This window comes from Camelina sativa, chromosome 17, assembly GCF_030686135.1.
Source record: "Camelina sativa cultivar CO46 ecotype springtype chromosome 17, ASM3068613v1".
NCBI classification, from domain to species: Eukaryota; Viridiplantae; Streptophyta; class Magnoliopsida; order Brassicales; family Brassicaceae; genus Camelina; species Camelina sativa.
In genome coordinates, this window is record NC_141896.1 from 22,857,798 (window position 1) to 22,875,395 (window position 17,598).

Consider the following 17,598-nt stretch of genomic DNA (forward strand, 5'->3'; position numbering starts at 1 on the left):
TTTGAAATATTAAACTATTTTTTTAATGTAAAGTTACGATAAATATACGCAAATGCAAATTCTATATTAAGTTGTATTAAATTTCTCTATTGCTATAACCATTTCTAAAATTTTAGTTATATTATAGAATAACATTGCATATTAGAAATTAATATTCAATTATTTAGATTGAACATAAAATGGAAATTTTGTTTCAACGAACTTTTTAGTTAATAATGAAGAGACAAATATAAAGAGAGTTAAAAAAAATGACTATTTAAATAGACACACCTATTATAACGAAAAGTTATGATGAAATATAAGGGGAGTGTATTCAATCTAATATTCCAAGTGATTTTAGTTTTCATGAGATTTTAAACTTTTGATGATTTTAGGGAGGTTGATTTGATTTATTGTAAAATTCTTTCAAATCCCACCTAAAACCATGAGATTTGGATTTGTGTATTTTTAACTAAAGAAATCCTCTCAAATCCTCCAGAATCCAAAAAAATATTAAAATCCAAATCTGCAGACTATTTTGAATAACAGTGGATTTTGAGATAGATTTTTAAATCATTAATTCAAAAACAGCGGATTTCAGGAGATTTTTTAAAATACATGATTCAATAACATGGAATTTCAGAAGACTTTTTAAAATCCATAATTGAATAACATAGGATTTGTAAATTGTATATAAATCACTTAAAATGTCAAGTTGAATAAACCCCCCTAAATAAAATATAGTGGAAAGACACAACTCTACAATAAACAGATATAACCGTTTCAATTTTTTTTTTAAAAACTAATAAAACCAAAATTTTACGAAAAGGTTCTGGGAAAAATAGCAACTGTTGTTTATGCACTTGATTATATTTATACCTAATAACTCATATAAACTACTTTTAAATAGAAGACATTTTTATTACCATATTGAAAAGTCAAATTCAAAAACTCACTATATAATCTATCTAACTCTTGGAAAAAAATTATAGTTGTTTTCATTAAATTTTTATATTTAAAATTAACTAAAAGTTGTAAACTAGATTCATCATTCTAAAAATATTTTATTAAATAAAAAATTAGAGGAATTTCTTTACTTTTAAAAGAATGAATGCTAGAAAATAATTTAGAAAGCGCTAAAAACAGTTGAGATTGAAAGTTTATATTATTTTGTTTCATGGCAAAAAAATGAAAACAGTTCAAACAGACAAATCTATATAGATTTAAAAAAATACGAATATTCGAATAAACACAACTCTACAATGAGCAGTTGCAACTTTACAAAAAAACCGTTACAATGAACAATTGTAACTTTTTGTAAAACACACAATTAAAATTTTACAGAATTTTTTGGAAAATTATTCAAAAAGTACGACAGAAAAAACACAACTTTTGGTGGCATTTATTCGGATTGCTACTATATATAGATTTTTGTTGTGAATTATAACCAAAATACACTTAACTTATGTTTGTAATACTTTGTAAAGTAAACAAGAAATAACAAAGAGAGAGAGAGGGAGAGAAGAGAGGCCACAAGAAAGGGAGAGAGTTTGGGAAGCTTTTGATCAAAGAACTTATGTATTACTAACTCTTCTTACACAACCTTTTATTTATAGTGTACTACAAAACACATGAGTCACTACCTATTAGTTGTGGTAATGACAAGTGGAGAGATGTAATGACAAATGTTAACACTTCAAATATTACATAGACAAGTGTTATGCCATGTGTCTTGTGATGGATTAATCACAATTATATTTCATAATACTCCCCCTTGATTATCCATCACCATTGACGAGTTACGTACTACCTCATTAAAAACCTTGTCACGGAAAAACCCATTGGAATAAAAACCATGACAAGGGAAAAAGAGTATAGTAACGTAATCTCCCCCTCGAAAAATCTTCGTAGATGCCGCATTCCAATACTCTGAATATGCTTTCGGAATGTTGAAGTAGGAAACACCTTTGTAAACATGCTTTATAGTTCCCAACGAATAGTGATGCAATCTCTCCCTTCATTGGCATTCTCCATCGAAGTCGGTCTTTTGCGTGTTATCTGCTGCCTCGTTAAAAACCTTGTCATGAAAAAACCCAATGGGATGAAAACCATGATAAGGGAAAAAGAGTGCAGCCACGCGAATCATCATATTCTTTTCCTGGAAGTATCATCTTCAAAATAGGCATTTTGATCTCTGAAGATGCATTTTATATGAGGTAGTCGGAAGCACATTTGTAAATAACTCTGCTACATTGTTACTTGAGTTGATGGACTGGCTATCAACTTTCTTATTCTTGTCGAGTTCTTGAATGTAAGAGAGGAATATGTCTTGTCTTGTCGTTCTTGGTGTAGCTTCCTTCGATTTGGGGGACATATGCAACAAAGTCTTCAAACAGAGTTGTCGCCTTTCAGTTGCTTCTTGCTAATGAGTCTCAACAAATATTAACTAGTTGATGCTGATCGAACCCTCGGTGCAAAGTTCTTCGCCAACATGTTACGAGGCTCCCGTCTTCGGCGGGTAACTATTGGTTGACGTTCGAGCGTCATCTGAGCCATTGTGAATTCTCGATTGGCATATGAAGCACAATTATTTTGGCATGACTTGAACAAGCAATGGCCAAAGTCTATCACTGAAACGTCGTGAAGTCGTTGTTTTGCGATATATCTTTATATTGATCCGATATAAATCTTCCATCTGCAAAACCAACTAAACCAAAATTGGGGGTTCCAAAATATATTAAGCCCAAGTTAATCATACCTTTGCAATAGGAGATACGTTTTAACTCATACTCAAAATCTACTCATAGAGAATGATTTTATGCTGCAAAGAGATTAGTAGAAAATGCTATGCACAATTCATAAGATACATAAATGCTTGTCAGCATTTATATATGATATTATATGACTATATCTATATATATGACTTCTATTAGAATTGATTATTATAGCATATATTTCGGAAGATGTTTCCAAGATCTTTTCTTGCAAATAACCTTTAAAGGTTTTGATGATCATCAATGAGTTCTCGAGAAAATAATTATGATATCATATATCTTTCGGGATAAGCTCTTCAAGCATCCCATGAGATGTATTTCAAGTCATCCATATAGCATTCATTTTGTTTGATAAGGTATTTTAACAAAATATGGCGCGACACACCATTTTGTTATATATAATTATACCCTTCTGATGCTTGGACCAATAGTCCAAAAATTACTTGTTTTCATATGAGTTTATATAGACTTGATTACCTCTTTATTGGCCAATATATATCTCTATACGCTCACAGAGCGGAGATTTATGATCCTCATTAATCACATTGCGCGATATAATATTTTTATTGTCGACAATATGTCTTTGGTTCCATATTTTCCGTAATGACATGATTAATCGAGATCTCTTTAATCATTATATAAATGATCTTATTCAGGTACCTGATTTCGTTATTAACCATATCAATCGGTTTCTCTACTCCTCTTGAGAAGTATCTTGCTCCTCTTAAAGATTCTCTGTGCTCTTCTCTGGGAGTCTATTAGCTCTTCTTAAAGAGTCTATCTACTCATCTTTAAGAGTTCATTTGCTCCTCTTTTGAGAGTATAATTCTCTTTTTAATTTTCTCCTTTTTTTTTTAGAGGATTTTATCTTAGGAACCAAAGTAGTCTATAAACGTTTTATACGTGTCAAAGACTTACTATGTCATCCGCCAGAGACATATTTTTATTGGAGCATTTTTAGCTAGGATGTGAGATTTCTTAGAACTTCAAGTTCATATTTATCTATGTGAGGATCAATAATTATAAAAAATCTCATCCATCAGCTTTTTGCAATATATGTTTTGAATAGTGATTTTATTGAACTTCTGAACTTTCAAGTTCATATTCATTATATTCATTTGTTCAAAGATTCAAACTATTCAATGATTCTCCCATAATGATGGAGAATTGTATTATCCAACATGATGATATGCAAATCTTGCAATAGGCACATCTCTCATAAGATGGCTCAATATTTTAGAGCGGAGACTCATCTCCAGCATCTATATATTTCATCCTCAGTGGATGATATTTTTATGTGGTGTGGAGGAGCATTTTAAAATATATATCACACACCCATAAGATTCAAAATGAGAAATATTTAATCTCCAACCATGAATATATAACATGGGAGAAATATTTCTTTATAAAATGTTGGCCTCATATATAATATTTACTACATGCAAAACTGCATCTTCCATGTTTTAACATGGAGATTAAATCACCAAGAACCGTTTTACAATATCTTTGAGTTGCGCTATGAAAGATTCATTATAGCTCATTTCAAGAGTGAACATCATGGATGTTCCACTTTATCATATGCGACATATATATGTGATAAACTAAATGATATGACTTCACCAAAGTTATATCGCTCTGGGGTGTCAAATTCACCAAAGTTTATCGACTTATTGTCGATGTGGGATTCCTTGAAATCTCCCCCTCGAGATGATAACTCTTGGAGTTCAATCATCTCGTACTGAATCCCACTTTAGGATCAATAACATACCGATTTTGGTTATGTCTATTATCTTAGATCCTTATAAGATGTGAGATTAGTATTATCCCCTCTCAAGATGATGACTTTTATGTCCATTCACCTTTAATCGAATCTTATTTTTAGATCAGTTATATTTGGGGTTTAATTTGGAGATTTATTAAGGAAATCAAACCATCATATATATACAATGAGCTTGTTAATCCAAAAGGATGGTGAATGGACCAACAATATATGATTATGGAGGCATAGCCTACTGCATATTTAAGGAGGAGGTATATAACCATCAAATCCATAAACAATAAATAGAAATTTAAATGAATTTAAATAAACTTAAATAAATTCAACATAAATTAGATGTTACCTGAAATATGAATGAAGTGCAATGCTTACAACCTCTTGAAATGTGAATGGGGACATGCAATACTTTTGAAAGAACTTTTGTTCCTTTGAACAAATTCTCAATAATTTTTAATATCACTGATTGACCGGGATGGCTTGATCGGTAATGCTATACTTGAAGCATTAGAATATTTCATATTTAATATTATTTTGCCATCTTTGTTTTGGAATGATATAATTATATATATGCATGTCTCCAATATGGTCGATCTTGCAATACCATATTTATTTATAGTCTCTACATAATAATTTTATTAAGACAAAATATCTTTATAACTCTGTGAGTTTCTTTGAGACTTTGGAGAACACTAGACATCGATAATTATGAATCTGATGTCTTTGGAAATCGAGAGACTAGCTCATCTAGATCCAATTATTTTTTGCACTGTCTAAAATATATTGACATGTGCTTAATATATTCTCATAAGAGAAATATATTTTTGATTAAAGACATTTCATTGTCTTTAAATCTTATATAACACATATAATTATTCTTTACGAATAAATAAAATTAAATAAACAAACATATAATATTAAGAGCTATAGTCTTATATATAAGAATTTAATAGACATAACTTTTCTTTGATTGTAGGCAGAGCCTATCATATATAATGATCAATCCATAAAAGACAAAGCTTTTTATTTGATCATTAATGAGGCAGAACCTCTATATGTATAACGATCAGTCCGGAAATGACATAGCCTTATATTGATCGTATAGGAGGCATAGCCTGTCATTTTTAACAATCTTTCCGGAAAAGACATAGTCTTTTGTTAGATCTGGAAGGAGGCAGAGCCTACCATATATCTAACGATCTATCCGGATATGATTTAGGCATTTAGCTATAGATTTGATCGTTAAAGAGGCAACGCCTACAACTTATGACGATTAATCCAGAAAAATGTATAATTTCACAATGTCTATAATATTTATGTTTTATAAATATAAACCGAAACAATATGAATTTACTTACCTCGTAAAAGCTCCAGCAGTAAAGACATCGTGCTGATAACGTGTTGTGAATTATAACCAAAATACATTTAACTTATGTTTGTAATACTTTGTAAAGTAAACAAGAAATAACAAAGAGAGAGAGAGGGAGAGAAGAGAGGCCACGAGAAAGGGAGAGAGTTTGGGAAGTTTTTGATCAAAGAACTTATGTATTACTAACTCTTCTTACACAACCTTTTATTTATAGTGTACTACAAAACACATGAGTCACTACCTATTAGTTGTGGTAATGACAAGTGGAGAGATATAATGACAAATGTTAACACTTCGAATATTACATAGACAAGTGTTATGCCATGTGTCTTGTGATGGATTAATCACAATTATATTTCATAATAATTTTATATTTGCTGGCTTCTTTATTCTGTTTTGTTATCCTTTTTGTAATTTTATTTGTTCATCAAAATAGAAAGTCAATTACCAATACTTTTTTTTTTCTTACATCAATGTACGTAAAAGATTATGGCCCCGATTGGTAACTGCTGTTACTTATGGCTGTAAAGACTTTAACTTTAAAATTTTAGCTGTAGAGAATTTGGCTGTAGATACTTTGACTGTAGAAACTTTAACTGTTAAAATTTGATTGGTAACAAATACTTTTAAAACGGAAGATGTTACTTTTATTATTAAAATATATTAAAATGATGATAATAAAAATAAAAATAATTATTATTAAAATGGATCTTAAAAGAAGGAGAAAAAAAATAAGAATAACTAATGTGTAAAAATAATTTATGTAAAATTTATATATAAACTTTTCGAGAGCTTTTAAGTATAATGGGGGAGAAAAAAATAAAATTTTATATTTTTTTAATTTTAAAGTATGGTTTTGACGTTTTAAAAATTTTGAGAAAACAAAGAAGGAAAAAAAAATGACTTACAAAGCTTTAAAAAAAATTAAAATCAAAAAAGCATGATTGGCAAATAAATAGTTTTCAAAACTTTAATTTTTTAAAAAATATTAAAAGTTTTGTACCAATCAGGGCCTATATTTATGTAAATATTGTAAGAGAAACTTTGAACTATAAACTGCGTATCACCTTTCTTTTTTTTGTCTCAACCACTGCGTATCACGTTTTTGCATATATTAATGGGGGATTAGAAAATACAGTATATATTAAGAAATTAGCAAGCGTAATTAAGGGGTATTATTAAAAGAGTATGATCTGTGTGAAGTCTTTTAGGTTGTCACGGAACGGAAGTGGTTAACTAGGAAAGGACATTATGATTCCTAATTGATGTTTTTAAGTTTTAAACATCACATGTATAATCATGGCTAATTAAACAATTTACATTTCCATCTACAAACAATAGATTTACATGAATAGCAGTTTAGATATTAATGTTTGACCAATCTATTATATGACTAGATAATTAATTTAGAATGTGATATCATAAGGTGTTATAAAATTCTATACGTTTGATCAGGAAGAGAAAAACAAATTATGTCAGAGTGTATCTTTATAAAAACTAATAATTGCTTTCGCGTAAGGTTTTGGGATTAGTAACATGCCTTGATGCGCTCATCCACGTTGATCCATTCGTCGGCAATAGCCATTATGCTACATCTAATCCATTGCGGGCATTCCATTGCTTGTAATGCCATTGTTATGCTTTAAAGAAATATAAATACTTAATTTACTTTCTATCCACAACAAAATAAATTGACTTTACGACTTAACCAAACACTGATTAGTTCGTGTCAGAATTACGATTATAAGAAAAATGTGACGTAGTAGTACATTGTTATTAGTACAGATTTCGTAAACCAGAGGGCAAAGGATACTAATATTATCTGTTTTTATTCGACAATATGCAGTCGCAATGATTATTATCAAGCATTTGAGTTTTTTTTTCTTCTGTGTAGAATGATGGCAAGCCAATTTTAACCATGAGGTGGTGGGCCACTAGTAAAATTGTATTGTGTAGGTATGATACGTTTTGCGTAGCTAAATAAAATTTGTTACAGTTTTGAGACAAAAAAAATTTGTAACTATTTGGTCGTCGCAAAATTCTTCTTCGTAACAAATTGTCGCAAATTGCTACAAATTAGATACAAATTACTATGTCGCAAATTGATACTAATTGTTATATTTATCTACCACCATTTGTTACAATTTGCGTCAGAGATATTAGTAGCGACTATATACAAAAAGCCACAAAATTTTGGTGACTAATATACTCACAACAAGCTACACAGTTACTTGTCATAATTTTTTTTACATTTATTCTGTCAAATTGTACACCTATTATAACAATAATCAATTGATAGATTACTAAAGATCTAAAGCCAACAAAAAAAATCATAAATTACAATTTTTTTCCATTTAAAAAAAAGCATACAAAGTGAACACATTACAAACATGAACTCTAGAAGAAAACATGAAACCATCAAACCAAGTCATAAACAAAACACAAAATCATGTCCTAAACTTATCATTCCCACATTCCTCTGATGGCCAACTGCAAATGCCATGAAGTTATACTCTTCACTTTCAGATCTTTGCTAGCGTTTCCAGCTAACTCAAGAACCTCTGCAGTCAAGTACTCGAGGATTGAAGCAGCAGACGGCAGCGGTGGCACCAACTCTACCATGTGCACTTGAGTTGCCTGTGAATACCACCCACTGGAAACTGAAATAAACTGAACTTGACCTGCATATATTTTCAAAACTTTAGCCTCTAGTAATAAGAACAATATCACAAGAAATTTGACCAACAACTAAACAAGTAAACATCAGACCCCATTGAGAGAAGTTAGTTACCTTTCTTGCAGCCATCAATACTCACCATCTCCAATTTATCGAGAAACTCAGTCTCACAAGAATACTTAAGGACGACTTACAGTCCCAAAAGTAGCAACTTCCTACATCCAAAAACATTTGTAAGAACTGGTGTGTGTTTAGGTTACATCATTCACAAAACTCATAGGTCGAATGAATTCAAACTGGTGTGTTTAGAAGAGGAAATGGACATTACAAATAAGAGACTAGAAAGTTAATAATTTTGTGACTGATTCCAGCTTTTAGGACAGTGGAGCTGCTCAGAAACGCACCTGGGATGTTCTGTCTTCTCTTAACGCATGTGAGAGAGGCTTAGACTCTAACCGTGGTTCCTGAGAGAGAAACGGATATCTCTTCAAATTTAGCAGCTAAAAACAAACAAGCACAGCTAAACTACAAAGCTTTAGCAGACCTGCAAATTGTTTTTACTTGCCAATTTAAGAAAAGTTTAACAAGGACCAAAAATGAATGTTTAATTTACCTCTTCTCGTTAAAATCAGATACACTATTTGCAACAAAGAACAATAATGAATGTTCTGTTCCAACATCCAATGAATTCAGATTATCAGCTATTAGAAACACATGGTTTGATAACAATTTCAATATGAGATTAGAGATCGAGATAAAAGGGATAGGAAATCGAGAAGACAAACAAACCAAAAGTCAACCTCTCAAAAATAGCAAAACACAGAATCTTAAAACAGAAGAACAAAAAATAAACCTAAGTTTGCTGTCTCTATTCCTAATTCACCCGATACGAAGAAACAAAATCAAAAGATATGATAACTAACATATAATTAAGTCATTTATAAGCTGAATTTGTGAGCGATTAAACAAAATACTCTTAAGCAGAATAATAATTCAAACATAATCCAAACCCCATAACAAAATTCACAAATCCAGCACAATTCAAAAAAAAAAAAAAAAAAATTAAACAACACCAAATTCAAACCCGAATAAACCCTAAATTAACCCCCTATCAGATTAAACACGAACAGAATTCACCATCGCAAGAGAGAAAGAGGCTTAACCAAAACGAGAGACATTGCCACATTGAATTCATTTAGGCTTGTTGAAACCACGAAGAGAATGAATCTTCAATTCTAGTCTTATAGGCAAGATAGGCACGTAGATTCGATTGAAGGTGATTTAGGGTTTGGGTTAGCTGGGTCGAATGAAAGAGAGACGGAGGAGGTGGACGAGGAGTATGAGGGTGGGGGAGCGCGGTTCAGCCATACCGGCGAAGAAGGTGGAAGAGTAGGTCAGACATCAACGACAGAGAGGAGAAGAGATCTGCAAAGTTTTTTTTTTCGGGTCTAAACTTTTTTTTTTTTATGTCTGTCTCCAAACAATATAATAAAGGAAAGTGTTACTTAATTTTTCTAAGTGTTGCTTCTTTAGTTTCCAAACAACAATTGCTATCAATTATATATGTTACAAAATATGTAGCATTTTTGCTACAAATTATATATGTTACTATTTATCATTATTTAGCTACATTTAGTAACTAATTACCTACAATATCTATTAATTTAAATTTTGTCACTAAATTGTAATAGTAGATATTATTTGTTATTAATTTTTTACTAGCAAAATTACGTAACTATATAACACATTTTTCCTAATGGGCTAGTGGTTCTTGGCTTGGTGGAAGAGTCGCCCTGTTAATCTAGGCTAAGAATTCTCCCCAAGCGCAGAGAATTGCTCAGCTTTATCCTTTTGGTCACATGGGTATGGACCTGTTACTTACAGCCTATTTGCATATCTAGGAGGACCCTACCTGTAAGATACCCTTCTCTCAGAAAGATTAAGGGAATTTAGTGAGAAATACCACTTTTAAAATTAAAGTTATGAGAAATGCTACTTTTAGCTTTTCCTTCTTAGAAATGCCACTTTCTAATTTATACCACAAGAGAAAAGACATTTCTACCCTTGAATTAAAGAAGAAAAAATTAAAAAAAAAAAAGAATTAGACAAGTGACGTGCGTTTTAAAACAAAGACAAATTTTGTGGCACTTAATACACACATGATGAACCTCGGGTGGACCAGATCCAACGCCTGCAAGATTAGTCCATCCAAAATTTGTCCTTCAATCTCTTAAGTGGACCAGATCCACTTAGTTGGACTCAACTTGTCTACCTGCATGTCTACTGATGCATGTACCGATCTTATTGTGCCTTCAGTGGACCAAATTAAACACCCAAACAAGTTTTTGTCAACCACGTTTATGTCCTTCGGTCTCTTTAGTAGACCATATCCGTTTTGTTTACACACTTGTCCATCCCAATTTATGTCCTTCGCTCTCTTAGTAGACAATATATGATTGGTAGACAATACTTGTCTTTCAATATGAAACTATTTTCTCTATCCTGCAGTCCTGCTGACGCATGTACTGGTCTAATTGAAAAATATCATACTCAGCCTTCAAGCATATTTAGTCTATCAGATCTGGTCCATCAGAAAAAAAAAAATTGGTTCAGATATCAAATGTGATCCATTAAAGTTATATAGAGAATGAAATAAACATAAGAAACTCAAAATTGAGAAATAGCATACTCAACCTTGAGAGGAGTATCTCCAGAACAAACAATACACTTTGTTCATCCACGGTGAAGGCATGCAGGTGAGATGGAAGTGGTGATTTTGAAAGAATTTCTTTGTTTGGAAGAAAGAAAGAAGAGACAAGAAAAGAGAGAGAAAGAGAGAGAGAGAGATGAAAGGTCGAGAGAAGAGACTAGAAGAAAGATAGATGAAAGAAAAATGAAAAGGGAAAGGAGATAAATGAGAAAAAAAAAAAAAAAAAAAAAGATAGTTTTGTCATTTTTAATAGATCAGAGTGGACCTCATAGTATTTTAGAAAATGTTTTATTGAAAATAGCATTCCTTACAATGTTTGTTACTGTTTATGGCATATTCAACAATATTCCCAAAGATTAATATGGAATCCGTCCATAGGTCTAGGGATTTACTCTCTTAGTTAACAAAAAAAATATCCATCAAAAGAAATTTAATAATTTTGGAATAGAGAGATGTCAAATTCCCGTGATTCAGTGATGACACACTCCAATTCTGTCAGCATCTTGTTTATCTTGTCTTTTTATTCCCTCCAAAAATTTATAGTCTCGTGCGTTGTTGTCCACAAAAGATTACAATACTTTATTTATTTATCTTTTGACGGCGATTACAATATTTAAGTACAAAGCTCAATTAGTTGCCAAAATATTTTTTCTTATTTTTAAAAGGATTACAATCACTAGAGTTATCAACTCCATGTGTTGTTGTTCTTGTGTTGGTTGTTGCTTGTTAATAGCAAAAATAAATTGCTATATCAACTATTTCGATCTTTATTTTTGCGTTCTATTGAAAAGTTAATTATTAGAAAAACAGGAAGGGTATATTTATATTTCATGAAGAAGATATTTATAAACTTTCAGGTAACAGAACATATATGAATATAAAACATATCAACTTTTGATAATTGTAAAATTTGGTCATATTAATTAGAGGTACATTCTTAAGTAATCATCCATTCGTTTGTACATCACCTCCGGATAAAGACTAATAGCTTCTTCTTCTTCTCCGACTTCGTGATCAGTGAGACATCCTTCGTAGAAAATGTGATAGAAATGTCCTATCGCCGCTTGCTGTGGAATCTCCATTTCTACACAACATACATGTAAAGGAAATCAAATAAAACTTATGGGCTTTATTTAACAAATGAATCTAAAGCCTGGCCCATTAATGTCTATATTGCCGAAAATGGTGTAAACTAGTCAAACTACGTTACACTATGAATAGGACTTACGTTCAATGTTGGCAAGGAAGTCTTGTGCAGCAATATTGGTTTTCTCCAATTCATTTCCGGTTAGCTTTTCCCACATCTGAACTAATTCGAGCTGCGTGAGAACATTGTCGGGAGGTCTGATACTCACCGTTTTGTTTAATGTCCGTGGATCGTTTAACGTCTTTGCGGTATATTTTGCAATATCATCTTCATCCGCGAACACCACTATGAAATAAAAACGCTTAAAATTGATTGGTTTAAAACTACAATGAGGGAGAAAAGTTTGAACGAGAGTAGTCAAAATAATTTTTTTACCTTTAACATTTCCATCACCATAAATATTAATCTTTTTCTTTGGAGGAAGTAAAGCTACCATCTGACACAATCCCCCGGCCATGTAACCGGCAAAGCAAGCACCCACAACGTAAGTGTATTGGATTCCGGCAGCCTCTATAGCCTTACGCACTTCCATTTTTTGGTCGAATGTTTCTCTTCCAGGCGGTAGTGCATGTCCCATACGTGGTGGATCCATACCAAATTCAGATGGTAAAAACCGCTGAAAATAAATTATATAATTATTATATTCAAATTCATATGAATATTAAAGATTTTTGAGGGAATTAGACTTCATGATAGGAATTATAAAATTTAAGCTAGTTTCTATAGATTGACCTCACAAGTTTCTAATTAAACCAATATAAATTTTTTTTTTTTTTTTTTTAAACCAATATAATCTTAACCTCTACTTTATTTATACCTTAACGTTACCAGCCTCTTTGATGGCTTCGACGAGCTTAAGCTGGAAAAGGATGCTATGGCTACGGATGTGAACGCCGGACATGGCGGAGACAACGACGTCAACAAGTTTCACGGCGGAGACGAGGCTCTGGTGGTCGGAGAAAGAAGCTTCAACGATACGTGCGCCGAGTTTTTTAAAAGAGAGAAGGAGTTGGACTTTCTCGACGTCGACACCAATCTCCGGCCGCTGCAAAACGTAAGTCTCATGACCTTCAGCCAAACAAGCCCTTACTATACTCTTCCCTATGTACCCAGTCGCTCCCACCACCAAAACACGCGTTTTCTCACCCTGCTTGCTCTCTGACCCCATTTTGTTTGTTTTCCGATCTATATGTTTTTCTTGTGTAGAAAGAGCCCCGCCTCATTGTGTATTTATATATGCAGGGAGTAGTCTATATGTTACTGTCTACATATAATGAGTGATTGAGTTTCTACCAAACAAAAATGAGTGATTGAGTGTCTGTGTGTACACGTAATGCATTTGAAGTAAAGATGTCGACAGTTAAAAAATTGAAATGATACCTATCAAAGAATATATACCGTATTTTTTTTTCTCGATACTTTTTCAGTTAAATTTGTTGATCGTTAAATGTAAATGTAACGTTGCATTTGTAATGTTTACCAACTCTAAATGTAAATGGTTCGTCACAAAATCTTGACAAAAAATTTTGCTCAAGGGTTGTTCTCCATATTACAAATTATGTAGCTAGATCACTACTAAACTACAATTAACTCCGACTAATATTTACACGACAATATATACGAATTTCCGGTCAAATGTATATAATAAATGGGTATTGGAATCAAATGAAAATGTGTTAATTAAAAAGGTGCATTTTTTTCCGAAGCGAGAAACATGAGATTACATAAAAAGAAGATAGTGGGTGATAGTGGGTGAAATCAAAATTATGAAATCATATATATAAAAAGTAAGGTTTCACTCTCTCTTTATTGGTTCATTTTACATTTTATTTTTAAAAAAATAATATTTATTTTTCATTAAATAAAAGTGTAATAATGTACATTAATCTATACTTTAAATCCACACTTTACTACTAAACTGTAACTGAAATGAATTGACTATTTTTCCATTCATTTTCATTCAAACACACTTAATTGTAACTTCTCTAATTAATTTATTTTAGAAATTTAATTTTCATCCCTTAAAGTCCTATAAATAATCACTCTCACATTATCATCCACCATATCTCAAATTCTAAATATTTTCTTTGTTTTGTTTATGTTCTTGCATTGGTTCAAAATTTATGATAAGAGTGTGATTATATACTTTCTTAGATTTATCTTATATTTTGTTCAATTTTTTTTTTTTTTATGTATTTCTTCCTTCATTCTTTGTTTTCTTATTATTTTTAATTTTCAATTACATATGTATAATAAAATATTTTAGAAATGTAACTTCCATCCTTTGAAATCCTAAAAATAACCATTCTCACATCATCATCCACCATACCTTAAATTCTAAATATTTTATTTGTTTTGTTTATGTTCTTGCATGAGTTCAAAACTCCTGGTAAGAGTGTGATTATATATTTTGTTTGATTTATCTATTTTGTTCAATATTTGTTTTTTATGTATTTCTTCTTTCTTTCTTTGTCTTATTCTTATTTTTAGTTTTCAATTACATATGTATAATAAAATTTTGGTGACTATAAAAAACAATTATCGATGAAGATTCAACAATGCTAATTCAATCAAAGCCCAATGAGGGAATCAAGCTAAAGAAATCATCTTCATTCATGTATATTTATTTTATTTTTAAAAGTATGCAATGTTTTAACAAAATAAACTATTAAAATAGAATTAGTAAATCAATTTTTTTAACTTTGTCTTACCTCCTAAAAATTTGTAATACATTTTTTTGTATACTCATCATTATATTTAGTTTTTGTGATCCAAAATATAATTATATAAAGATCATTATAATGTTTATTTAATTCAAAATTTTGTAATTTAGTAATTTTCTGTATATAGAAAAACAATTTGATATTCCATTTCTAAAATTTTACTACAAAGAGGGAATCATTAGAATTTAACCTAGCAATATAGCTTAAATTAAGGAAAATATAAAAGAGATTAAAAATTAAATTAATCTTTGGGATTCTTTATTGCATTCATATGATTTTATAAGGTTTCACTCTCTCTTGGTCCATTTAACATTTAATTTCTAAAAAAAATATATTTATTTTTAATTAAATAAAAATGTAATAATGTACATTAATCTATACTTTAAATCCACGTTTTACTATTAAATTGTAACTGAAATTACATAAATTATGAATTGACTATTTTTCCATTCATTGTCATTCAAGCATACAATAAATTATAATTGTAACTCCTCTAATTAAATTAATTTAGAAATGTAACTTTCATCCCATGAAATCCTATGAATAACCATTCTCACATCATCATCCATCATATCTTAAATTCTAAATATTTTCTTTGTTTTGTTTATGTTCTTGCATGGGTTCAAAACTCATGGTGAGAATATGATTATATATTTTGTTAGATTTATCTTATATTTTGCTCAGTTTTTTCCTTTGTTTTTATGTATTTCCTCATTCCTTCTTTGTCTTTTTATTAAATCAATTTTTTTAACTCTCTTTACGTCCAAAAAATTTGTAATACATTTTTTATATACTCATCATTATATTTATTTCTTGTAATCCAAAATATAATTATATAAAGATCATTATAATATTTAATTCAAAATTTGTAATTAATTATTTTCTATAAAAAAAATTGATATTCAATTTCCAAAATTTTACTACAAACAAGAAATCATTAAAATTTAGCCTAGCCATATAGCTTAAAGTAAGGTGAATATAAAAGAAATTTAAAATTAAATTAATCTTTGGGATTTTATTGCATTTCATTGATTTTATAGGAAATATATCTAATTGACACTTAAAAATAATTTTGGAATTTAATTATTAAATATTTTAAGTAAATTTTGAATATCATAGTAAATTTTATTTTTATCATTAAAAATATCTTTTAAATAAGTGGTATATTTTCATACTGTATGATTTGAATAAATTAAGTGTATTATTCACATTTAAGAAATTTATTTGTTATATATGTATTTTGAGGGAGAATTTCAAAAATATATATTTTTCATTACCACTTTTCAGAAATACCATTTTAAAAAACTTTATTAAAAAGTCTTCTCAGAAAATTCATAATTTATAATTATTATATAAATTAAAATAAATTAACATAACTAATACAATAACCCGTGCATATGCGCGGGATATTACCTAGTATCAATAAAAGAAGGATGCACTGTATCGGTGAATGCGATCCTTTGTAGATATTGGTCCATCAAGACAAGAAACATGTTAAATCGTTATATTACTCGACAGAATATATTTTGATTTTCAAAATCTTAAAAAACATATTTCCGCAATAATTAGTAATAACTCATCAATGTTTTTTTCACCAAATTTTTTACCACATTCAAATTTTTTACGAGTCAAACATATTTTCTGTAAAATAATTAAAATTATAAATAAAAATTTATTTTATTATTTTTATTTTATCCATAATAAATTTATTTACATTGTTTCATCCTACCCTATATGTGTTTGTTGTTATCTAATTCTGTGTTTTATGAAGTAATCATTGTTTGTAATGATAACTTTCTTTTTGAAATTTGTAAGATGAAATTGAAGTGAATGTGTGTAACTGTTGTGAACCAAATTCTTGGTTTTGAGGGTGGGTAGGTGTAGGTCGATACCAACAAGTTATCTGTGGGCCAACTTACGTGAAACACTCGGTTGGTTGCGTTTTGAGTTTCGAAAATCCTAGGGTTCGGGTATAATAGATTTTTCGATGCCTTGACTTAAGTTCAGTCGATTTTACCTTGTGCTAAAGAGAGAAAAGTTTTTAAAAAGTTTATGTGAGTTTCCTGTGAAGTATGTGCCTGTTCTTGTGAGATATGTGCTTGTGGTTGGAGATCTAAGATTCATAACGTGAAGGGAGCTTACTATGGTGTCATTTCTGGACGTTTGTGGTGTCAGTCTCTCTGTTTTGCAAAGGTGAGTGCATGATTATGGTTTATCTAAGCTGAGATCTCTGTTTCTGTGATTCTGTGACTTGGTTGATTGTTTCTCTGGCTTGTTTTGTGCGATTAGCGGTTCCTATGGCTTGTGTTGGCCTTTGGGAGAGTCTTGGTCGCATTGGAGGCAGTGGAGGGCGGAAATCAGACCTTCAGCTTTGAGGAGAACAATTCTGCTGGTCGATGTCGATCGACACTAGGAGGGTGTCAGTTGACACCAAAGCGTGTTAGC

General features: G+C 30.5%; 1 protein-coding gene and 1 long non-coding RNA gene across 6 annotated transcripts; both read right to left on the bottom strand.

The window, feature by feature from the left end:
- Window positions 1-8,224: 8,224 nt before the first annotated feature.
- LOC104757580 (uncharacterized) lies at window positions 8,225-10,141 on the bottom strand. Of its 5 annotated transcripts, XR_015586930.1 has the most exons (5): window positions 9,737-10,104; window positions 9,187-9,241; window positions 8,978-9,037; window positions 8,688-8,788; window positions 8,225-8,577 (listed from the first exon to the last, which is right to left on the bottom strand). It is a non-coding gene; the product is annotated as an uncharacterized LOC104757580 (long non-coding RNA). The 5 variants fall into 5 exon arrangements; XR_762476.3 differs by lacking the exon at window positions 9,187-9,241 and having other exon boundaries at window positions 9,737-10,141; XR_015586928.1 differs by lacking the exon at window positions 9,187-9,241 and having other exon boundaries at window positions 8,978-9,117.
- A 1,968-nt stretch (window positions 10,142-12,109) lies between these two features.
- On the bottom strand, window positions 12,110-13,657 carry LOC104757581 (pinoresinol reductase 1-like). The gene is made up of 4 exons (XM_010480327.2): window positions 13,248-13,657; window positions 12,806-13,046; window positions 12,512-12,715; window positions 12,110-12,367 (listed from the first exon to the last, which is right to left on the bottom strand). The coding sequence occupies exons 1-4, from the start codon at window positions 13,596-13,598 to the stop codon at window positions 12,207-12,209; spliced, it is 957 nt and encodes a 318-aa protein (XP_010478629.2). The 5' UTR covers window positions 13,599-13,657; the 3' UTR covers window positions 12,110-12,206.
- Window positions 13,658-17,598: the final 3,941 nt, after the last annotated feature.

Excerpts from the sequence above, each read along its gene's own strand:
- LOC104757581 (XM_010480327.2), bottom strand. The coding sequence starts at position 13,598 with ATGGGGTCAGAGAGCAAGCAGGGTGAGAAAACGCGTGTTTTGGTGGTG. Across the intron at positions 13,047-13,247 it reads AAGAGGCTGGTAACGTTAAG|CGGTTTTTACCATCTGAATT; the intron begins GTATAAATAAAG and ends ATTTATTTTCAG. Across the intron at positions 12,368-12,511 it reads CTTCCTTGCCAACATTGAAC|AAATGGAGATTCCACAGCAA; the intron begins GTAAGTCCTATT and ends TATGTTGTGTAG.